Source organism: Magnolia sinica, chromosome 8 (genome assembly GCF_029962835.1).
Source record: "Magnolia sinica isolate HGM2019 chromosome 8, MsV1, whole genome shotgun sequence".
NCBI lineage: Eukaryota > Viridiplantae > Streptophyta > Magnoliopsida > Magnoliales > Magnoliaceae > Magnolia > Magnolia sinica.
This window is the reverse complement of record NC_080580.1, coordinates 15,297,824-15,323,154: the sequence shown is the minus strand read 5'-3', so window position 1 is coordinate 15,323,154 and position 25,331 is coordinate 15,297,824. Positions and strand designations below refer to the sequence as shown.

Sequence of the window (25,331 nt, the reverse complement as noted above, 5' to 3'; positions counted from 1 at the left end):
CAAGTCGTTGAAATAGCATGTTGGTAACGTCCAACCTGTGACTAGCAGCAGGAGTAGTAATAATGAAACACCCTTCAAAAATCCCACACAACGACCTTTTTATATCAATCCGTAAACACCAGTTTCAGCTATCATAGAATTTTTTTCAACCACCCCTAAATATTTGAACCAAATCGCGTTATACTCTGGCCAAAAAGTAAACCTATAAGAAAAAATTAAACCTAAAAAACTATTTAAAACAACCTAAAAAAAAAAATGAAACAATTGAAATTGAGGACAACTACATAAAAAATATTTTTGTTCAAGACGATATTGACGGAACATTCTTCTATGAAACATAACACACCTTGACAAGAATTCCTTCACGTGGAGAGGAACGAAAAATAGTAAAGTGCGGAAGGTGCAAAAAAACAGGCCATAATCAACGGAGGTGCAAGTTTCCAATACCACAGGAATAACGTATTTTGTAATGTAACGTCTTTAAACATTAATGAAATTACGGAGTAAATCCCCTGGTGGCCTTAGATTGTTTGCTAAACCCTATGATTACAAGTACTGGGTCAATTTGCACGAATTCTCGATCAATTCCCCTATGTTCTCGGTCAAGTTGCATGAGTTCTCGGTCAATTTGCACGAGTTCTCAGTCAATTTGCTCGATTCTCAGTACTTGAAAATTGACATATAAGTGCCAAATGCCTGAACATTTCAGCATCTGTTAGTTCCAATATCTTCCATAATGCTTGCAATCGTTTCATTACTCCAGTTAGCCCTTGCAACTAGAAATTATCACGCTGGAAATTATGTCAAAGGATATTCACTATGAGGCAGAAAACACAGTCACCTAGTCCTAGACAACTGAGTGTACAAAACAAATCAATGTAATGTGTTTTTACACAGTCACAAAACACTCCAGTTCTACTAATTGTACACTACTGCACATGGCGAACCAAAGTGGAAACAATTTCATCTATAGTTCGGGATTTGTTTGTAAATTGTTTCCATACATATCTACTTAAGCAGAAAACAACTACTAACTACAAAACTACTAGGTGGGCTCTAGTCCCCTTCTTACACTACAGCAAACCCAAAGCACATAACTAACCACATAAATGACCTAGGACCTAATGGTCCTACGAACCAGTCGGAGGAGGTGGTGCTCCCTCTTTTTGAACACAACATAATGCCAAATTCAATGTGCGATAAATCTTCTAGTTCCATTGGTCATGTTTCTCTTTCATTTCGGCCAGCGTGGCCTTAATTCAAGTTATTTCATATCGAACCTCAGTCAACTCCTCTTGCACCCGACTAAAGCACTCCTCGATGAGCGGGGGTGCCACAAATTCTTCATCAATGTCATCGTCATCACTTTTCTCCTTGTCTTCTTCTTCTTCCTCTTCTTCTCCTCCTTCATCTCGCTCAGTCAATTTCATCCTTGTGATAGTGCTGGAGTCAATGGTTTTTTGCGACTCAAGCTTCGCATCGGGGTTGCTACAAAACCTGCACTGTCGGGCCATCTTATAGACCAATCGTCCGAACGGAAAGGCCTTAGTGGTATTGGAGGCGGCGGCGGCCAGGATATGGCACATTACAATAGAGTCGGATAGACAAGAAAAGGACATTCTCGCCCTTGCCCAAAAAATACAAAATCTCCAACATGTACTGCATCACTTGTGTACGATTTCCCACCCTAGGGTAGAAATTGTACGTGAAGACATTGTGAAGGAACATGTATACTGGAAGCATCACTGTCACCTTCAAGGACGTGCATCCCCAGGACTCTGATTATGAGCATGCATCCATACATTCATGGGATTAAATAATATTAACTCTGTTGTAAACTACTAAGTAGCTTGAAGACTATCTTGGAATATTATGATATGCATGAAATCTTGGAGGGAAATTTCCACTGAGCTATCACTCACCTTATCATGTGATTGCACCAAACAGATGCAGGTCTCCCCCCCCCCCCCCCCCCAGTCGGGATCCCAGACGAGACTGGAGAGGAGTTTGGTGAGGAAGGATACTGTGCCAGAGCGGTTGAGCCATCAGAGCTTGACCCGTAGTTTATGATTTGCTTGTTTTTGCCATTAGACTTTAAAACTCTTAGTTCCATGGTTTGTAATTAAATTCTCCTGTTGTGGGATTTCATTTTGCTGACATTTACATGTGTTAACCTTCCTTGTTAATGCTCTTGACATCTATGGCTTATATGGTAGTTGTCTTACATTATATCATGGGATCTTCTATAATTAAGGTGTATTGTAGTAGACTTCATAACGTGATACTCGGGTTCTCACTCACGAGCAATTATCCTCAGGTCATGAGAACCAGGGTGTTACAACTTACAAGTTGGTATCAAAGCGAAATTTCGAGAAAATTTGAACCTTAGAAAAGTTATGATAGGCAAGAAAATAGAATTCTACCTTCTATACATTATGTCTTAGAATATGAAAACCTAAAGTTATAAGTTTATTAAGACTTGACTTCTTAGAACCTTAGGATAATAACTTAGACACACAACATTCTCTTATCTCCCATAGGAATTAGATCATTCTACTAAACCAGACACTCTCTAGAGGAGACAAAATCCCACTCTTGCCCTTGATATTTTTCCCAAAATGGAAATCTTTGAGGAAAAACAACCTTGTAAGGCGAAAATTTTAAATGATGATGACTAATGATACGTTTCCCACATTACATGATACGGTGCCTCCAAAAACGTGAGCACAACAGGCACAAGCCTCACATGCGACGCGACGGCGGTCAGGCAAGGCAGATAGGGAAGGGAGCCCCATGTATACTCCAGCGCTTCCAAAGGGCTTGATGACCCAGATTCCGAATCGGGGGCGGAAACTATCCCACTATCCCACCACCACAGTCGGCTCACCCAGCAAGGTCTTCATCCTTCGAGGCCCGGACAGGGGCTCCGGCCGCTGATATGCTGGGACAAATGGCCGCACTGTTGAGACAATAGCAGGCCTTCATGCAACAGCAACAAGCCACCTTCGTTGCCACTCTTGAAGCATTATACCAGAGAACCCCCCGTGTCAGCCCCACGGCAGGGAGGGAGATTGATATATTCAAGAGATTTCAAAAGATGCGACCTCCAGCCTTCTCAAGGTCAACCGATCCCATCGTAGCCGAACACTGGATGAAGCATATACTGAAACTAATGGAACCTCTGGAATGTTCGGATACACAGAGGGTGTCTCTTGCCACCTTTGTATTAGAAGGGGAAGCAGACGAGTGGTGGGATTTGACTCGCAGACTCATGCCAGCGAATTACAACGGACATGGAAAGGATTTCAGACGAAGTTTTATAAGAAATATTTCCCGCAATCATTCTGATACGAGAAGGTCTCCCAATTTTTCAAGCTCGAGCAGGGAGATATGACGGTCTCACAGTATGAAGCACGCTTCACTGAGCTCTCCCGATATGTGCCTACTATAGTGGGAGATAAGAAAGTTCAAGGATGGGTTACGCCCGGGGATTCGGTCAAAATTGTGTTGCTTCGACTTTACGCGATATGCACAAGTTGTAGACAAGGCCCTACATGTGGGGAAGGACATTGAGAAAATGATGAAGATACGGACTCCATTCAAGGATTCAAGTAGCTGAGTCGGGCCTGCACCTCCTAGCCTCCCTATGCCTGAGAAGGGGGTCAAGATCCTTCCTCAACAAGCTACCACTTATTCAACCAAACACTGCGACTACTGTGGAAAACCGCGGCATGTGGCCAAGTTCCATTATAAAAGGTTACTGGATAGGGCATGAAGACACGATTCATTATGTCCATAAATATTGCGGGTGCCTTTGTGAGTCCAAACGGCATTACTAGAAACTCGTAATGCCCGTACCTGGTGCGGAAAACCGCCTTGGGAATGTCTTCCTCCCTGACTCTCAGTTGATGGTATCCAGACCTCGGATCAATTTTTGAGAAATATTTGGTGCCCTTGAGTTGATCGAATGGGTCGTCGATATGAGGTAGGGAGTACTTGTTCTTTACTGTGGCCTGATTTAATCTTATATAGTCAATGCAGAGACGCAATGACCTGTCCTTCTTCACGAATAACACTAGTGCACCCCACGGAGATACGTTGGGGCGGATGAAACCCTGCCCTAGTAATTCGTTGGTCTACACCCTCAATTCTTCCATCTCACATGGCAGCATTCTATATTTTTCCATGGATATTGGGTTGGTACCAGGTGGGAGGTCAATGGTAATGTCTACCTCTCTCCTTGGTGGTAATCCTGGTATCCCTTGAAAAACTTATAGGAATTCACCGGTATCTAGTCAATTGTAATTCCCGCTGCTTTCACTTCTTCCAGAGCCCATAAGTTCGCATACGTCTCGTATTGATATCTTCCTTGTAATGTAAATGGTGATTGCCTGGGTAACGTTATGGTAACTGTTCGAGCATGGCAATCCAGTATTGCATGTGTTCGGACAAGCCAATCCTATCGTACTGTTTAATGCTCATAACCACCAAGTCTATACGTGTCTCATGACCTTCCAATATAACAAGGCATGCATGACATAACTTGCAGTTTCTACGAATCCTCCCATCGGAGAAGCTATGACCAAGGGCTTTTCAAAACGACTCAACTGCAGATCTAACCCTTTAATTGCCGACGAATCAATAAAGGATGCAGTAGAACCCGTATCAAATAAAACAAATACCAGAGTATTATTAACGTAAGCCGTACCTTGGACAGCTCTGGGAGCTTCCTCATTTCGATCCGCCGTAGATATAGCGAACATACGACTGGCGGGAGTTCTGTTCTACATTGGGGTCGATGGCTTCTGGAACTGCAATCGGTTACTGACGGGTGGTCTAGCTGCTGATTGGGGTGGGAAGCGACTGAGTTACTGGGGGCCTCGACCTGTTGCCCTCATCCTATAGCCTTTTATAACAGAACTTGGCCATGTGCCCCGATTTCCCACAGTAGTTGCAGTGTTTGGTTGGATAAGTGGTAGCTTGTTGAGGAAGGATCTCAGCCCGCTTCTCAAGCATGGGGAGGCTAGGAGGTGCAGGCTTGACTCGGCTACTCGAATCCTTGAATAAAGTCTGTATCTTCATCATCTTCTCAATGTCCTTCTCCACATGTAGGGCCTTGTCTACAACTTGTGCATATCGTGTAAAGTCGAAGCAACACAATTTTGACCGAATCCCCGGGCAATAACCCATTCGTGAACTTTCTCATCTCCCGCTATAGTAGGCACATATCAGGAGAGCTCAGTGAAGCGTGCTTCATACTACGAGACTGTCATATCCCCCTGCTCGAGTTTGAAAATTTGGGAGACCTCGTCTTGGAATGATTACGGGAAATATTTCTCATAAAACTTCGTCTGAAATCCTTTCCATGTCCACTGGTAACTCGCTGGCATGAGTCTACGAGTCGAATCCCACCACTCGTCTGCTTCCCCTTCTAATACAAAGGTGGCGAGAGACACCCTCTGTGTATCTGAACATTCCAGAGGTTCCATTAGTTTCAGTATAAGCTTCATCCAATGTTCAACAACGATGGAATCAGTTGACCCTGAGAAGGCTGGAGGTCACATCTTTTGAAATCTCTCAAATATATCAATCTCCCTCCCCGCCACCGAATGCGGGGCTGACACAGGGGGTCTCTGGTATAACGCTTCAAGAGTGGCAGCAAAGGTGGCTTGCTGCTGCTGCATGAAGGACTGTTGTTGTCTCGACAATGTGGCCATTTGTCCAAGCATATCAGTGGCCAAAGCCCCCGTCTGGGCCTCGTAGGATGAAGACTTGCTGGGTGAGCCGACCGCGGTGGTGGGATAGTTTCTACCAGTGTTGTCATGTGCGATCACACATTCGCATATGCGATCGCATATGCGCATACTTATGCCGAGATCGCATATGCGACAGTGGCATATGCAATCCATGCACATGCTATCGCATATGCCACATATGAGATTATATGCGATGTATGCGATCGCATACAGCATATGCGATCACATATTGGCCAACGATCAGAAATCTGACCGTTGGAATTTTTCATTTTTTTAAATCTCGATTTTTCTTCTATAAAAAGGGGTTTTAAGCACTTCTACATGCACTCAAAGCTCAAAACTCTCTCTCTCTCTCTATTTTGCTCTCTTTGGTCTTTACACTCTCTCTTACATAATTCCAAGCCCCAAGCTCCACTCCTCCATCCATATTTCTTTCAAGATTGAAGTTTCAATCAAGGTAAGAGATGAATACATCTACAAGGATTCAAGAGCAAGGCAACCAAGCTCCATCCATTGAACTCTCTTTCTAGTTTCTAATTTTTTCAAGTTATAAGGAATTAAAGATCATAAATTCATAATCATATTCACACAACTCTCTTTCTATCTCTTTCTTGTATCTTTCTTTCTAGTTTCTATCTCTCTCTTAGACTCTTTGTATCCCTCTTTCTATCTCTCTTTCTTATCTCATATTCTAGTTTCGATCTCTCTTTCTTATCTCATATTCTAGTTTCTATCTCTTGATTCTCTTCTCTCTTTCTAATTTCTATCTCTCTTTCTTATCTCATATTCTCATCACATGAAGTTGTAATAAGTTCTAAGTTTCTAACTTCTAAGTTCTAACAATTTTTTTTAGTTTGTTACTTTGTCTTACAAGTAACAAGTTTACAAGTACAAGTGTACAACACAACTTGTTACAACTTACAAGTCTACAATATTCCACTATTCAAGACTCAAGGGTCAAGGCAAAAGTGAAGACAAGACCAAGAAGTGAAGAATTTATTTTTTTTGTAAGTTTGTAATTGTTGTGTTTGTGTGTAAATCTCTCTCCCCTTTTACTACAACTCTACAAGTGTAACTTGTAGTTGTAAGTGTAAAGTGTAACTCTCTCCCTCTCCTTTTCTTTTCCCTCTTCTCCCTTTCTACAACAAAGTGAAGTGTGTAACTCTCTCTCTCTCTCTCTCTCTCTCTCTCTCTCTCTCTCCCCCCCCCCCCCCAAGTCTCATTCCTTTAGTCTCTCTCATCTCTTTATTCTTTAGTCTTTAGTTTACTTTTTATACTAGCAATCAATACACACACCACCAAAGCACCAACATAATGTTTTCTTCCCAATCCTCCTCTTTGAAACCCAAGTCGAATGACCCGGGTTGGAAGTATGGGCACAATCGTAGTGTTTCGGATAAGACTCATATAGTGTGTAAGTTATGTGGGTATGTGGGTTCCGGTAGCATTGCAAGGCACAAGCAACACCTTGCACATTTACCGGGGTCAAATGCAAAGGCATGCGACAAAATTACTCTAGAAATCCGAAGGGAGATCATGGAATATATGGAAAAACAGTCAAGAAAAAGATGCGATAGTGCCCTATATCAGGAGGAATATTTAGAACAAGATGCGTATGAAGATATAAACGTAGTGAATGTAGATGAAGCAAGTCTCACTCCCCCTACTTCAACCGACCGGTCTAGACCACAACAACCAAGGTGTCCCGTATCGGTATCGGTTGGTGCAACGGTGCCCTCCGAAACCGATACGGATACGGGGGCGTAACGGCCCATAACGGTGCAAATTATTTTTTTTTGCCAAAAAAATATGGATTAAATCCGGAATATTCCAAGCATTCCATATATGCATTCATTTATAAATTGGAACATATTTATGGTGGTGTAACGGTCCACTCTTTAGTAAGAACTTGTATCGGACTGTCTGATTAATTTTTTAACCAGGTAACTTGAATTTGACTACAAAATTCATATATTTAATTTTTAAATATGTAATTTATATACGTAACAACTTGATATCATTTCTCCCAATAGTTCTTTAAAAAAATGAAATTAAATTTAGGTAGATGACGTTGCCAATTTGGGGCCGACTTGGAGGACCAATCTATTCTCCAAATCAGCCTCAAATTCATGCTATTTATTGTCATTATCCCACTTATAAATTGGTGGACATTTATTGGATAGTGAATCATAAAAATTTTTAAAAAATAAAATCAGAAGGCCCTATTTTAAAAAATAAAAGTTCACAAATTAACAATTAAAACTATTCAAATAATTTGATTTTGGCATTGTGAGTAAGCAATTGCAATCCATAATTTAATTGTCAAATTTTAAGTTAATATATGTCTCGTGTACAATTTTTTAAGGCTTGAAATAGGAGGGACTCGGATGTAAAGTGCAGCACACGTGTCAAAGTTTTTTGGGCCCCACCCGTGATGAATGTGTTATATCCACACCGTCCATCCATTTTGCCAAATAATTTTAGGGCATGAGCCCAAAAATGAGGCACATCCAAAGCTCAGATGGATTGCACTATAAAAAACAACAATAATTAAACGTTCACCGTTAAAAATTTATTGGGGGCTAGAAAAGTTTTAGATCAAGCTGACATGTGTGTTTTCCCTTCATCCACGTCAATGTGACCCAATTAATAAGTTAGATTGAAAATAAACATTACAGTGGACTTTAAGAAATTTTCAATGGTGAGCATTCTATAACCACTATTTCCTATGGTGTGGTCCACCTGAGATTTGGATATTACTAATTTTTTGAATCCTAACCTAAAATGACGTGGCAAAATGGATGGACGATATGGATAAAATATATACATCATAGTGGAGCCCACTTGGGTCTGATCAGATTGGATGGAAAATAAACGTTACCGTGTGCCCTACGAATTATTTAACCGTGAAAATCATTATCTCTGTTGCTATTTTTGGTGTGGTCCAGATGATCTTTGGATATAATTCATTTTTTGGGTGGTGCTCTAAAATGATCTCTGAAAATAGATGAACGGTGTAGATGTAATAAATACATCATTGTGGAGCCCATATAACTTTGATCTCCTTTGAACCGTTCGTACAACTCGGAGCTCGAGGAGTGTCAGTGCTCGTCTTTGCATGACACGTACCTACAGCAGTCAGCAGCTAGCTGCTGCAACTTTTAAAAAATGGAGAGAGGGAAACGAAAAGAAAAAAAAAAAGAGGGAAAGAGGAGAGAAGAAAAAAAAGAGGGAAAGGGGGAAAGAAGAGATTGAGAGAGAGAGAGAGAGAGAGAGAGGAAGAAGAAGAAGAACGGGAAGAAGCCGCAGCCGCAGCTGCTCGAGAAGAAGAAGAAGAAGAGAAGAAGAAGAAGAAAAGAACGATCACAGAATTCCGTAACGGCCGTTTCGACCCCGTATCGCGTAACGGGTCCTACCGTTACCGTTACGGCCGATACGTAACCGATTTGGGATACCATGACAACAACCATAAGTACAACAAACGGCCTCGAAAAGACTTCGAGGGCATGGGCCCATGGATAGATGGTGTAGACAACACCCCAAGGATGTGATCGACTAAAGGGGTAGAGGGAAAGGGTCGGTTCAAACAACTTTAGAGAACCGGTATAAACAAAAAGATAAGAAAATCACTATTCAATATATTGCTAAGTGGTTTTACCAAACCGGCATTGCTTTCAACGTCATTAAATCGAGAATTTTCAAAGTAATGGTTGAGGCTATAGGTCAATTTGGACCTGGGCTTAAACCTCCTTCGTATCATGAAATGAGAAAGTCGTGCCTAAAAACGGAAGTTGAATATACACGATCATTCATAACTGAATATAAGGAATCGTGGAAAACATATGGGTGTTCACTAATGGCTGATGGATGGACCGATAGATCTGGTTGGTCTCTCATTAACTTCTTGGTAAATTGTCCAGCTGGGACAATGTTCTTAAAGTCCGTGGATGCATCGGGTCATTCACACACAAAAGAATATTTGTTTAACTTACTAGATAGTGTAGTTGAAGAAATAGGTGAGGAATATGTTATACAAGTAATTATAGATAACGCAGCCTCGTATGTAATGATTGGTCGTTTTCTTATGGAGAAGAGACGTTTATTTTGGACCCCCTGTGCGGCCCATTGTGTTGATCTTATGTTAGAAGATATAGGTAGATTATTTATAAATGTGATTGGAAGGGCTAGAAGAATTACGGTCTTTATGTACAAACACGCCCTTCTTCTCAGTCGAATGAGAAAACGCATCGGCGATAACTTGCTACGTGCAGCAGTCACCCGTTTCACTACAGCCTTTTTAACACTACAAAGATTACATGCAAAGAAATCAAAACTTAGAAGCTTTGTAGCGTCGGCCAATTTTACAAGTGGGCCTTGGTCAAAGAAGGCTGAAGAGAAACAGGTTCAACAAACAATCCTTTCTCAAAGTTTTTAGACACAAGTGGTAAAGGCGCTAAAAGCATCCGAGCCCTTAGTCACTGTGTTGCGATTGGTGGACAGGGATGAGAAGCCTGCAATGGGCTACATATATGATGCGATGGAGAGGGCAAAAAAAAAGATCATGGACCATTTTAACTATAGAGATCGTGATTAAAGCCAATTTTAGATATTATAGATAGAAGATGGGGGCAATCAAATGTCATCTCCATTGTATTCTGCTGCTTACATCCTTAACCCAGCCTGTTTATTCGCTTCTGCTGATCCAGCAGAAGCACTAACTATGCATATGGTTGGATTTATTGATGTCTTGGAAAGAATGATTCCGGATAGAGGAGAACAGGACAAGATCTCAACTTTGCTGACTTCTACACAAAAAGTGATGGGATATTCTCAAGGGATATCGTAATAAGGCATCGGACAATGAAATTACCCAGTAAGTACTTGACTTCTATAAATGTCAATCTTAGTGTTTTGCAAATAGTTTTTCTACAAAGTGTCTCTAACCTACTTAAACTGTTTTTCTTAGTTAACCAGTGGGCTGCCTATGGAGTGGATCCGAACAAGAAGGATCCAGCCCTAAAGAAGCTAGCTATGAGGATTATTGGACTCATGTGTTCTGCCAGTGGTTGCGAGCGCAATTGGAGCACGTTCGAGGCGGTAAGTTTAGACTGTTTAATAATTGTTTATAAACTTTAATTTTTTAGTGTAAGGCCTAAACTAAATTAATTACCTAAATAGCTAATGTAAAATGCGCTTTCTTTTTTGAAGATTCATACCAAGAAAAGGAATCGCCTTAAGCAAAAAAAGCTCAACAACTTGGTTTTCGTTCAATACAATCAAAAATTGCGAGAACGATTCCAAACTAGGAAAGAAAAGCCCGGTTTCTTTGACCTTATCTGCTTAGATGAGTTGGATGCAGATAACAAGTAGCTTGTATAGACGGAGGACCCAGTATTTGCTGGAGAGGAGCTGACATGGGCACAAGCTGAAGATGCCGCATACGGATCGACATCTGGTGAAGGTAGTACCACTCAAAGGCGAAGGATGGGGAGGAGTTGGGGGGCGAGTAGTAGCCGTCAACTCGTTGAAGAGATTGAGGAGATGGAAGAAGGAGATAGTGATAATAATGATCAAGCAGAAGATCATCCACCATTGAATGTTGATGAAGTATTAGTACGTACAGATGATGAAGAAACGGAAGAAGAAGTGTTTGTGGAAGAATGAGATGATTCGAATGATGATGATGGTGGTGGTGGAGGTGGACCTGGTGGTGATATGTCACAATGGCAACTAGATCAATGTATATATTATATAATTAGATGATTAATAAATAACTTCATTTTGTTTACTAAGTGTGCTGTTGATGTATATGTAGTGTTGAATGTTGAATGTTGAAATTTCATGTTTGTTAAATGTTAACTATATTGTAGAATGTAGAATTGTTGATGAATGATGACTTAATATTTAATTCATTATGTAATTGGTTTTATTTTACTTAAATTAAATGTATTTCAAAGGACAATGACATATAATAATTTATTTATAATTTTTCTTAATTTATCCCTATTTTTCTGAATTTTTTAAATTTTTTTGGAAAATGTATTTTTTTTTAAATGTGCGACCACATATGCGATTGTGCGATCGCATATGCGCACAGGCATATGCAATCGCACATGATCGCATATGCGATTCGACAACATTGGTTTCCACCCTCGATTCGGAATCCGAGTCGTCAAGCCCTTTTGGAAGCACTGGAGTATACATAGGGCTCCCTTCCCTATCCGCCTCGCCTGACAGTTGTGCCATCGCATGAGGCTTGTGCCGACTATGCTAGTGTTTTTGGAGGCACCGTATCATGTAATGTGGGAAACGTATCATTAGTCGTCATCATTTAAAATTTCCGCCCTACAAGGTCGTTGTTTTTCCTCAAAGATTTCCATTTTGGGAAAAATAGCAAGGGCAAGAGTGGGATTTTGTCTCCTCTAGAGTGTTTGGTTTAGTAGAATGATCTAATTCCTATGGGAGATAAGAGAAGGTTGTGTGTCTAAGTTGTTATCCTAAGGTTCTAAGAAGTCAAGTCTTAATAAACTTGTAACTTATAGGTTTTCATATTCTAAGACATAATTTATAGAAGGTAGAATTCTATTTTCTTACTTATCATAACTTTTCTAAGGTTTTCTCAAAATTTCACTTTTATACCAACGTCCGTTTCCCGTCTATTGTAATGCGCCATATCCAAGCCGTCGCCGCCCCCAATACCACCAAGGCCTTACCGTTCAGATGATTGGTCTGTAAGATGGCCCGACGGTGCTGGTTTCGTAGCAACCCCGATGCGAAGCTTAAGCCGCAAAAAACCATTGACTCCAACACTATTGCAAGGATGAAATTGATTGAGCGAGATGAAGTAGAAGGAAAGGAAGAGGAAGAAGAAGATGAGGAGCAAAGTGAGGACGATGATATCGATGAAGAATTCATGGCACCCCCGCTCATCGAGGAGCGCTTCGGTCGGTTGCAAGAGGAGTTGGCCGAGGTTCGATTTGAAGCAACTAGAATTAAGGCCAAGTTGGCCAAAATGAAAGAGAAACAGGACATTCAGACATTATTTCTTCTAACATAATCTCTTACCAAAACTCCATTGACCATTAACTCACTAAAGATTTGAAAACCTCCTCACTTTAGATCTAAATCAAGCTTGCCAGATTGGTTGGCTGAACCTCAACAAGTTCCTTCATTAACCAACGATTCCTTGAAGGTATGCATCCTTCAAAGCCATCAACCTTAGTGCTCCTACCAATAGTTGCACGAAGCATGAAACCAAGTGGCAACAAATTTATTCGGGAGTGGAGAAACATCGGAAATGGAAGTGCAAGTCCAAAGGACTATCTTAAACAACAACCGTAGTTGCTTATGAGAATCTTGCAACTAAACAATCATACCTAAACATTAGGACAAGAGAAGTTAGAGCTCCCCTTAAGCATGGCCATATTGCACCTCCACAATTAGACGATTAGTATCTGAATCTAAGAATATGATATGTAGGAAAGAGAATGTAAACCACTGGGAAAGGAAAAGTGTCTTGTATGGCAGGTATGACCCAACCATTCTGATAGCTTCTAACGTGGTAGGTTGGGCAAGAGCAGGACCGGGACCCAATGCAAGACCGGGGCAGGCATAGGGCTGTAGTTGTATATGGTTCGAGTTCAATACATTGCAATTACTTCTTTCATTTGAAGAATCATAAGGAGCTGTAAAGTGAAATACATTTTCAATATCTGAAGCAATCATTGTAGTCCCAAAACCCCTAGGCCAGAGAGAAACTATGGACAGTATTTGGCAAAGGACATAGGAAGGCTCTTGCCTACAAACCACCTCCCATTCTCATTCAAGGCAAAAATGGCTACTTCTACGTTATTTAGAATGCACAAAAGCAAAGTGTTAATCAAAACAAAATATTTGCATTATGAAAAATCTATCTCCATCACCTACCATATTTTCTAAGAGATGCTCAAACACAACTAGTTGTACGTCCAACTAGTTGGTGTGTAGGGCCCATTATAGTGTTTGTATGACATCTCATCCCTCCAGCAAGGTTGTCTCACCCTAAAAATGGGACGCTTAAAAATCAGGTCAATTCAACCATTAGATGGGCCTCATGTGAATGGGGAGGCCTTCGGATGGTTGTTCTTTGTTTTCTATGGTATGCCCCACCCATGGTTCTGAATACATGTACCAGTAGACATGTCGTACAGCAAAAAAAAAAAAAAAAAGATACAATACACCGTTACATATCGGTATCGAGCTATATTGTACCCAAAAAAAAAAAAAAAAGTAGAAAAAAATTAGAAAATTAGGGGGGAAATGAGATATTTAAGAATCTGTCTTCTTCTTTTTTTGTGTTTTGACCATGTATGCAGTGGTCTATTGGACCATTCTTTGGTAAGTTGTATGTCAAGTTGACATACTATAAGGCTATATTTTTTTTTAACAGCGTATGTCAAATTGACCTACTATAAGGAAAAATAAGGCTATATATATCCAAGAATCTACCATTCTTTCAATGTTGGTAGAGGGGCATAAATTGGCTAGGGAGGGGAAAGATTGTTTTAAGGGGTGACCAGCACACCAAATATCCTCCCAAAAACGGACTCGGGACCCATCCCTGACGAAAAACGAAGCGGGGGAGAGATGGAGCCATAGCAGCCACAGATTTCCAGATAAAAGAAACCCTATAGAGGGAGGAGAGGCTCCAGTCCACCACCCCAAAGGGGAGGTTCCATGTTTAGCAGCCACCACTCTCCCCCAGAGACTAGAACATTCCACCCCAAATCTCCACACCAACTTATCAAGGAGGGCCCTGTTAACCACCCACCTCAAGACGATTGATGCCTACACCACCATCAGCTATGGGCTTGCATACTTCTGACCAGTTAAGAAGGTGAAACTTCTTAGTGATCAAGCCTCCCTCCCAAAGGAAACCCCTTCTTAATTTGTCAATGCGATTAAGAATCGATGTGGGGCACTTAAACAAGGAGAGGAAGTAGATAGGGAGATTAGACAGTGAAGTGAAGCCTTAATGAGAGTAATTTTACCTCCAAGAGAGAGCATCTTACCGATGACAAAGGCAACTCTGGAGGTGGGAAAATACATGGGGGGAGGAACCATCTAGGATTTGCCTATTAGCCACAAAGGCAACTCTGGAGGTGGGAAAATATATGGGGGAGAACCGGTTTAATTCCCTGACTTAAAACCTTAGCCAAAATTTTGTAGGGGTTACCGATGACAGTATGACACTGATAGGCCTAAAGTTTTTTAAAGAATCAGCTCCTTCAATCTTGCGGATCAAGCCCAAAAAAAGTACAACCTAATTCAGATGCTAATCTTTCAAAAATAAAGAATTCATTAGCAAAATCCATGAAATTAGATCTAATGATAACCCCAAAAAAAAAAAAAAGCCAGGGGGAACCCGCCGGGTCCCAAAGACTTTTCACCCTCCATATCATTAATGACCTTAACGACTTCCTCAACTGAGAAGGGAGATTCCACGGAATAAGCCATCTCAGGAGAAAGGGAATTAACAGATAGATTATCCAAATTAGGTCTAGGAAGGCCATCATCTGACAACAAAGATTGGTAAAAATTGATAACAACAATAGAAACAAATCTTTGTTGTCAAGTCTTATACCGTCAACAACTATAGAGGAAATTGAATTCGCATTGTCCCTGGCACTAGCAATGCCATGGAATAATTTGGTATTCAATTCTTTGATTCCACTAAAAAAATCATGTTTTGATCCTCAAAATGTCATTTCTGCATGCCTCAAAAAAAAAAAAAAATCATGCCAGGGACTGCTCCTATATCACTCCATCCGTTTCGCATGCCTCCTTGCGAGATGGAGGAATTAAGGAGTCAGATTGATGAGCTGCTAGCTCGGGGCTTTATCCGTCCCAGCGTTTCTCCTTGGGGAGCACCGGTCCTCTTTGTCAAGAAGGATGGGTCGATGTGTCTCTGTATAGACTACAGGAGACTGAACGATGTAACGATCAAGAACAAATATCCCCTACCGCGTATCGACGATCTATTTTATCAGTTGAAAGACGCAAAGTACTTCTCCAAAATAGACTTGCGTTCAGGATATCACCAGCTGAGGATCAGGGATGAGGACATTCCAAAGACGGCCTTCAGAACTCGTTATGGGCACTACGAGTTCCTGGTTATGTCTTTTAGCCTCACAAATGCTCCGACAGTTTTCATGGACCTCATGAACAGAGTTTTCATGCCTTACGTAATCGTATTCATCGATGACATCTTGGTCTACTCCAAAAGCCAAGAGGAGTATGAACAGCATCTGCATACGTTCCTAAGTACGCTAAAAGATAACCAACTGTACGCTAAGTTGTCCAAATGCGAGTTTTGGGATCAGGAAGTGAAATTCTTAGGGCACGTAGTAAAGGCAGAAGGAATAGCAGTCGACCCGGCTAAGGTGGAAGCAGTATCTAAGTGGGAACAGCCCACCACAGTGACCGAGGTTCGGAGTTTCCTAGGCATGGCCGGGTACTACCGACGCTTTATTAAGGAATTCTTCAAAATCGCGCGACCGCTCACGCAACTGACAAAGAAGAACGCCCGATTCACATGGGATGAGAATGCAAAGGCAGCGTTCCAAGAGTTGAAGATGAGATTAACTTCTGCGCCGATGCTCACTCTCCCACGGGAAGGGGAGAAGTTTGTGGTGTACAGCGATGCCTCAAATTTGGGCCTTGGTTGCGTTCTGATGCAAAACTACAAAGTAATCGCCTACGCCTCTCGCCAATTGAAGAAGCACGAGGAGAACTACCTGACTCACGACTTGGAATTAGCAGCTGTGGTATTTGCCTTGAAGATATGGAGGCATTACTTGTATGGAGACGATTTTCATTTATTCTGCGATCACAAGAGCCTGAAATACATATTCATGCAGAAGGACTTGAACATGCGCCAGCATCATTGGATGGAGACTCTTAAAGATTTCCACTTCGAAATCTCATACCACCCTGGCAAGGCAAACTCCGTGGCCGACGCTCTGAGTCGGAAGAAGAAGCACGAGCAGGTAGCCACCCTGATGATCAAGGAATGGAAAATGATGGAATTTGTACAGGACTTCGATAACCAACTCACCCTCGACGAACCTGATGCATACGTGGCTCTGTTGACTGCAGAGCCAACCCTGGTCCGACACATGATCTCCGCACAGGACCAGGATGAATGGCTCGTCAAGATGAAAGAAAGGTGCAAGAATGAAAAAATGCCTGACTGGAGGGTTGGTAACGACGGTGGTCTTCAGTATCAGGGACGAGTATGTGTTTCAAATGACGCCGAAATGAGGAAGTAATGATAAAAGTCCACCATTCCAAGTTAGCCATCCACCCAGGAAGCACTAAAATGTACAATGATGTAAAAAGACAGTACTGGTGGAGCAATATGAAGAGGGACATCGCCGACTTTGTGGCAAAATGCATGGTGTGCCAAAAGATCAAGGCCGAGCATCGCAAGCCTGCTGGCCTCCTTCAGCCCTGCTATTGCATCTAGATTAGAACTGAACACAACTCGGATGCATGCCCCCTTAGTTGTAGCATCCCCTGTGGGTAAATTTGTAGAAAGTGATAAGATGTGTAGAGCATGTCCCATCACGCTCGCAAATCGCGAGGTTGTTGTGGACCTAATTGTCATGCCCGTCAGGCAGTTTGACATCATCCTTGGGATGGACTGGCTCACATTGGTACGTGCAGTCATGGATTGTCGCAACAAAACAAGTGGATGCCCACCAGCCTTCAAATGGTGTTGCTGACACCCTCTCCGTTTGAACCATGCAGTGGGCCCCGCTGTGTGCAGACCAGCCACGCGCATTAGGTGAGTCCCACTTACATGCAAGGTTGAACCATCGGCTCTCCATTGAAGTAGGTGGTGGGCCCCAAGAATTTGCCGTTAAACCCAATGATTAGACCTCATTGAAGGACAAGGTCGGGCCCAGATCAGGCCCAATTCGGATCTAAGGCCAAAGATGACGTCAAACTGCCTGACGGGCATGACAATTAGGTCCACAACAACCTCGCGATTTGCGAGCGTGATGGGACATGCTCTACACATCTCATCAGTTTCTACAAATTTACCCATAGGGGATGCTACAACTAAGGGGGCATGCATCCGAGTTGTGTTCAGTTCTAATCTATATGCAATAACAGAATCAATAAAAGATAGGGTTGCACCAGAATCAAATAAAGTGAGTACAGGGGTACCGTTAATGTGGGCGGTACCATAAATGGTCTGAAAGGGGTCCTGTTCGGCCTCTGTGGCAGCAGCATATACTCGTGCTGAGGGAGCCCTCTGTTGAGTTGGGGGCCCCTGTCTGGGCTGCTGAGGCCTGGGCGCTGCCATCTGGTTTCGCTGAGTTCGGTTTACCGGGAGTGGAATACCTTGATCCCTCATCCGCTGGAAGCAGCTCTGGGTGATGTAGATCTTAAAATGTCCTTAAAACAATCTTTGGAAGAAAAACCTCGAAAGGAGTAGAAGGGTTTTTGTTCCTCCTTTTTTGGGGTAACTTGATTTTGGGGTCTCCTATATTCATGGTTGGGTAGCCTAACTAGACGGGTTGGACGATATACAAACACCATGGGTAGGCCCCACACACTAGTTGGACATAAAACTAGTGTGGAGCATCTCACACATTTTCCAAAGTGCTAATAAAGTTTTGCTAGCGACCATTCCTGTAAATACCTCTCCACCGACCGAGAGAAAAGTTCTTTGAATGTTGATGGAGCACCCACCTCCTCATGGGGGGATTTTTGTGTCTTTGCACAGTGATCAAATCCCCCTGGATTTCCTCCATGCTCTCCCCATTGCTTGAACACATCATGCACAGATGCTTTCTCTCTAATTGGTTCTCCTCTCTTCATGGCTCATTCCATGATCTACTTAGCTAATCCCTATTATATATGCAACTTCAAATACTCTGTCCTTTAAAATCAAAGCCATTTTTTACTTCCATTGTTAACTCCAAACGAAAATAAAATCCAAAAATTCACCCTTTTGCATAAATTCAACATAAGTCACCATTAGTATTAGGTTATAATTTTGAAGCCATGACATTTTTATGCATTTTTCTATTTTGGCATATTCCAAAGATTCTAAACACAAATTAGAAATTGTTGACCAGACAATCCATTTGATCCTATCTAGCATCCGCAGAAAATAATATACATTGCACAAATTCAACTAATATACATTGCACTATCAAGTCTTTTGTATTTATTTCAACTGCCCCGTTGATCTTGTCCTCAAAAATCTCAAACTCCACCTGACTGTGACAAACCAGCTAGTCCCAAACTCATGCAAAGGAAGGTTGATAGCAGGTGAGCAGCGGATCATCAAACCTCAGCCAAGTAATCGTGAGGATGCAGGCCCCAAATAGATGGACAAGGTTATGATGATGATGACGAGTGCAATGAGAATTGGATTACGATCTTGAATAAAAACCGATAGAAAGCATCATTTCTACAAAGAGTTTTTATACTGTCAGTGTAACCTATGGAAAAAATAGTAGTACACATTAAATATCAACTTTCACAGCGAGGAATCCATCTGGCGATTGTTCATGTTCAAAAACAAAAGCAATCAATGGTGTTTCTCACTGTTTGGACCGTTATCAACATAAGACAAGCAACACTGGCCAAGTTTCGAGTATTTAATTATATTAGACAATCCAGCATGTGGATCCACGGAATAACAGAAACAATTTATTCAATCACAGATAAACATGTGCATTCAATGACATAAACCAAGCCCCAAAACATATTGAGACTAAGCAATATTTGAAATGAAAACTGAAAGTTAAGAACCTTAGATCAAATTATATGAAAATCAACAGGAGCATACCTGTAACTGCGACGATCCCTCCTATATGGAGCATCACGGTACAACGAACGCTCGGTGCTCCGAATCCGCCGTACTCGCGGAGGGCTCCTGCTGCTATCCGCACTCATACTGGAAAAACCACCAAAAAGAACTCCAACACCACAGACTCAAAACCACCACCAGCAACAGGAACCCACAGATCCAAAACCACCAACTGTTTCTCCTACTCCCTGTCCATATCACCCACAAAACCAAGCCACCTCCAATCAGTCCAAATCCACCTCCAATGACTCCAACATTCCGAAGCTTGCAAAACCCTAACTTTCCGTACGCTCCGCAATTCAATACAGAACCCCGAACCAATCAAAAAGTAAAATTTAAGAAAAATGAAGGACTCGACAATTGAAAGAAATTGAATCAAAAAGGCATTTTGAACTCCATTAATGTAAGAAATACCCCAACAACCACCCACTCCAATAATAGTAAGTAGTACAGAAACACCGCTCCAATATTACCAAAACAAAATAAAGAAACGCCAATCTCCAACACAATCAGAAAACAAAGCAAACATCCCTAACTTCAGTCTCAACCTTCACCTCAACTTCCAATAAATTTCCATTGATGTGATTCCCCATTCTTGGAAAATCTTTCCACATAGAGATCCAAAACCCGTTAGCAAAAAATAAAAAAGAGACATTTTTCTGTATAGGAAAGCCCGTCTCTGATATCGAACCGGGTATTGTCCAAATAGAACCTTAAAACAGCAAGGCCAACAACATAAGAAACCAAAACCACCTGCTACAAAAACACCGAATGCTTGGCCTGAACTAGTAGTGTGCAGTGTATTGGTTTGGCCCAGCACTCCATGCAGCTGGCAGGGGTCCACCTTTTCCAGTGATCCAGACCATTCACTTCATCTTGGATAGGTAATGGATTAAAAAAGCCCACTATCAAGCAATCCCAGACATCCACTCAGATGACTTAATTCTCAATTTCATGAGAACCACCCGCTTAAAATTTACTAATCATCCATTGGCTGGACAAAGATCAAATGGCTAGCTCCAACAGGGACGCTTCTGGAAGCATCTCCCATCCACAGTGGGGCCCACAAAAAGAACTATACAGTGGAAGCTGGGCCCCCGCCATACCAAACCAAGGCCCCAACAGGAACAGGTGTCCACGCATCATAATTTCCCTACAGTCACCACCGAAACCCATCAGTACTAAACCTAACCCTAACTTCTACCTCGGACTTTCCCAAAATTCGAACAATGATTACTCAATAAACCAAATTAAAAATTTAAAATTTTAAAAAAAAAAAAACCAAAACCGTAACCCTAATTTCGATCTCAGCAATTATGAGCAGAAATTCAGCAAAACCATCAACGATAAACCTCAACCTACCGTCAACCTCAATTTTTTCCAAAATCCAAACCCTAATTTCTCAATAAACGAAATAAAAAAGTCATAAACCTAATGTCAATCCCAATCCTTAACACTTCGCCTTCACCTCCAAAGAACGCAAATCTTTACAAATTCCACAACCACCTGATCCAAAACCCCAATCTCTCCAACGAAACCGAAACCCTAACTCTAACAACTCACTTCCCCGCAACCTCTTAAAATATGACTTCCAGCAACCTCTTAAAATATGACTTCCAGCTACTTCCGGCTACTGTGAACAGAAATTCAGCAACCCATCAATGCAAGCCCTAACCCTAACTTCAACTTCGAATTTTCCCAAAATCCAAACCCTGATTTCTCAAAAATAGAAAATTAAAATCCATAACCCTAATTTCAATCTCAATCTCCAACACTTCGACCTCAACTCCAAATAATGCAAATCTTTAAAAATTCGACAACTGCCTGATCCAAACCCCAATTCAGAAATTTAGAAACGGCTCCGATCATTAGCGGATCAAATACTGGAATTTTAGGATGAAAGAGAGATTGGTTTAAAAATCGATTTGAAAATGGAAGAGAAATTGGAAAACTGTGGAATTCATCGAAGCACCGACCTAGAGAGCGAGAGCCTTCGACCTTTCGCCGCAAGGAATAGAGAGAAAGGGTGGAATTAATCTACCTTATATAGTACACGAGCTGTGGAAGGCAACGGGTCCGGGTTTGTACCCGTAGGCTTGTGCACTCATTTTGGGTCTCGGATTGGCTAGGTTGGGGTCGGTGTTGTGGCCCACAGTGATTTATGTTTTAATCCACGCCGTTTTTCCATTTTTCCATCTCATTTTAGGGCATTAGCCCAAAAGTGAGGTTGATCCAAATCTCAGGTGGACCATACCGCAGAAAACAGCAGTGATTGAACGCCCACCTTAAAAACTTCGTGGGGCCGTACCTACTTGGATGAAGGAAAAACAAAAATAGCGGCTTATCCCAAACTTTTGCAGCCCCTAGGAAGTTTTTAATCGTAGGCATTCAATCAATGGTGTTTCTTGTGATAAGGTCCCTGGAATTTAAATCCACTACATGTATGGACACATATCCTGAAATGATAGGGCAAAATAGATGTACGATGGGGATGAAACACATACATCTTGGTGGGGCCCACATACACCAATCAATATTGACCTCAATATGAAGGGGTCATTATCAAATCTGAGTCTATTATTTTAGCCCCAACCTGCAGACCCAACTTTATATTTAGGTGTTACTTTCCAGTACTCGGTTTTACACTGCATGCATCTTCAATGCAAGCCATCTGTGAATGACTCCCGGCTCCACCCTTCGGTCACAACATTGTCCATCGCGAGGAACGAGGGAAGGACTCTCGCAGGCTCGCTACTCTTTGGATGTAGTGCAAGGTATATATGATTGAATTGATTTTGCCTTCTCTCATTGTCGTGCAATTCCTTTCAAATGTGTATATAAATAAGAGATTTGTCACCCAGCATAGGCTGATGACTCAGGCATAATGCCGTATACCCCCATTTTAAGTCATGAGACTTCAACATCAAGATGTTTAATGGTAACCGTCTTAGCTAATGGCTAGTTATAGTTCAACAATTAGAACTTACCATCATATAGTTATACGAAAATAATTTATCAAGCCACATAAGGCAAACATTCAATCGAAGCCATATGAGGCAAATATTAAATCAAAACTACCTAAGACAAATGTTAAATCAAAGCCACATATGACAAATAATTCATCAAATGATGCGATAAAAAAGGATTATCCCCAAAAGTCATAAAGGGGCAAACGATCCACGTGAGGATAATTCTACAATAAAATTCCATTTAGTCCAATATACAAGATGGCCACTAGATCGATGATCCAATGTAATACCAAACAATCGAGTTACATCACAATCTAGATATACATATATAAGTAGATTTTTCCACAAATTGATGTTGCAATTCAAGTTCATAGACAATCCACAGGTATGAGAAGGTATTCATGTACCACATAAAGGGGTTCGTACCAGATAAATGTTACACATATGATTTGAAAATATATGATGCGAGTAATCATCAATTGTCGGTCAAATTTAAGAGGAAATTTGTCACTTAAGCCAACATGAAAGTGGAAAAACCTAATGGGATAGATCATAACCTTACGAATCGAATCGCCAACAAATGTTGTTAGGAAACGTGTGCACCATTATACTCAAATCCTACCATGAATTTGTGAAATTGTACGGTTGTATCAAAGTTTTACACACTTTCCATGGTTGATATCATAGCCTATAGTTTAAATCACTCTGATTTAAGGTTTTTATTTAGAACCATGTTAGCTAACTTATAGTTTAGATAGTGCATAATTTTAAAATTCATAATTCCAACGAAATAATATATGTAATAATAGTAATGATTAATGATAATACTATAAACAAAAGCGATAAATATAACAATCGATAATTAGTATAATATCGGCTAATAATTCATAAAATCTGAAGTTAAAATGATTTTAATGATCTAATAATAGTAACTAATAACAACAATAATTATTCAATTAAAACTAATTTGAGAATGAGGAGTCGATTCGCCCTTGTCATACGATTTGTCCCGACTCCACTAGATTGCTTAACTTAGCAATCCAGCTCAGCCCTGATCTGGCAAACCGACGAAAGTTCAAATACCTGAACAACCATTGTGTCGCTGGTCCGAATCGATAACACTAAGCTCCCCAACATTTATGGACTCGATGAGACCAAATGAGTCAACTCAGTTGTGACCTCGACGGAGAAGAACCCCTTCTCCATATTCCTTTCTCCTCTCTAATTTCTCCTTCATTCCTCTCAACCACCATCCAAGTAACCCAACAACTCGGTTCCACTCCTAGCTGAGTCGAGTCAATGACTCATTCCCAAACCCGGGTGACCTGACGGAGAAGAACCACTTAATTCTCCATATTCCTTTATTCTCTCTAATTTCTCCTTCATTTCTCTCAACCACTAGCCAAGTAACCCAACAACTTGATTCCACTCCTGGCTGAGTCGAGTCAGCGACTCATTCCAAAACCCAACCTCTCTCTCTCTTGTTTTCTTTCCCCTCTCTTCCTTCCTTCTCCATCTTTCTAATCTTGTTCTTTTATTATTTTCTTTATCTGCTATGAAACTTTCAACAAGATCTATACCCGACCAAATTATGAGTCAAAGACCTAACTCAGTTTTAAACCAAGATGACTCAGTGACTCGCCTCTCTTCCTCTTCTTCTTTCTCTTTCCTCTCTCTTATTGCTTTTCTATTTTCCTTCCTTTTTCTTCTTAGCCACCAGCCAATGTTGGATAAACCTAACAACTTGACCCAACTCCTAACTAAGTCGAGTCAGCGACTCGCTTCCTAACTCGGTCCTCACACACACATACACACTCTCTCTCTCTCTCTCTCTCTCTCTCTCTCTCTCTCTCTTAATCCCACCTCTTTTCCTTTTACTTCCTATTTCTCTTCCTGGTCACAGGCTTTGGATAGGCTTTGGGTCAGCCCAGACTCACCCAAACTCAACCTGACTCAGCTCCCTAACTCGCTCGGAACACTCATTGCAGCACGAACGAGCAACATCTCTCTCTGGATTTCCTTTTCTTTCTTCCCTTCTATTTCTTTTCTTCTTCTTCCCCTCTATACATTAAACGAAATAGCAGCAAACAACCTGCATGATGCTAAAGTCATAACTCTTTGATTGAATCAGGTGAGTCGACTTGAATCTTGACTCATCAGCGAGCACGATGAACTACAATTCTCTCCATCCCTGGTTTCTCCTTCTTCCTACCTACCCCTTGCTCTCTCTCTCTCTCTCTCTCTCTCTCTCTCTCTCTCTCTCTCTCTCTCTCTCACGACCAGACAGTGTCTGGACTTGACCAGCTCGGGCAACAACTCGACTCAGCGTGAAACTCGGTTCGAGTCACTCAGTGCGGTGGAGCAACGCTCCCTAACTCTCCTTTTGACTTTCTATTTTTAAAAAGCGAAACCCTGAAAGTCAACCCTTAAAGGCTATATTAACCAATTATAAATAGTTTGAAGCAACTAATCCATGGATTAGTTACACTCGACAACGAACTTAATGGTTTAATCGCAATCATTAACAGATACATGAAATATGATTGCATGGTTTAAATATAACCATCTAGATGAACTTTCGGGTCTCTGGTCCGACAAATGGACCAATTAGATCAATGATCAGGGTCCCACACAAAGTGATGGGTTTTACCAGTCGGTTGGAGAAGATGATGCAACCGATCATGGCAACTCTTGATTTAATGATTCATTCTCCCGTCCATTGCTCATGGATGGCGT

The 25,331-nt window shown here is 41.4% G+C and overlaps 1 protein-coding gene and 1 long non-coding RNA gene across 3 annotated transcripts in view; both read right to left on the bottom strand.

Annotated features, from left to right (window-relative positions):
* The window catches only part of LOC131252962 (zinc finger protein GIS2-like), a 33,485-nt gene extending 12,706 nt beyond the window's left edge, over window positions 1-20,779 (bottom strand). The window contains exon 1 of one of the 2 annotated variants that reach the window (XM_058253762.1): window positions 19,606-20,779. In XM_058253762.1, the coding sequence (XP_058109745.1) occupies window positions 19,606-19,712 (107 nt within the window). In that variant the 5' untranslated portion in view covers window positions 19,713-20,779. The remainder of the gene's footprint in view (window positions 1-19,605) is intronic. The other variant, XM_058253761.1, reaches the window with a different exon arrangement.
* Window positions 20,780-21,244: 465 nt separating this feature from the next.
* On the bottom strand, window positions 21,245-21,708 carry LOC131252963 (uncharacterized). Its single transcript, XR_009174779.1, has 2 exons — window positions 21,603-21,708; window positions 21,245-21,450 (listed from the first exon to the last, which is right to left on the bottom strand). It is a non-coding gene; the product is annotated as an uncharacterized LOC131252963 (long non-coding RNA).
* Window positions 21,709-25,331: the final 3,623 nt, after the last annotated feature.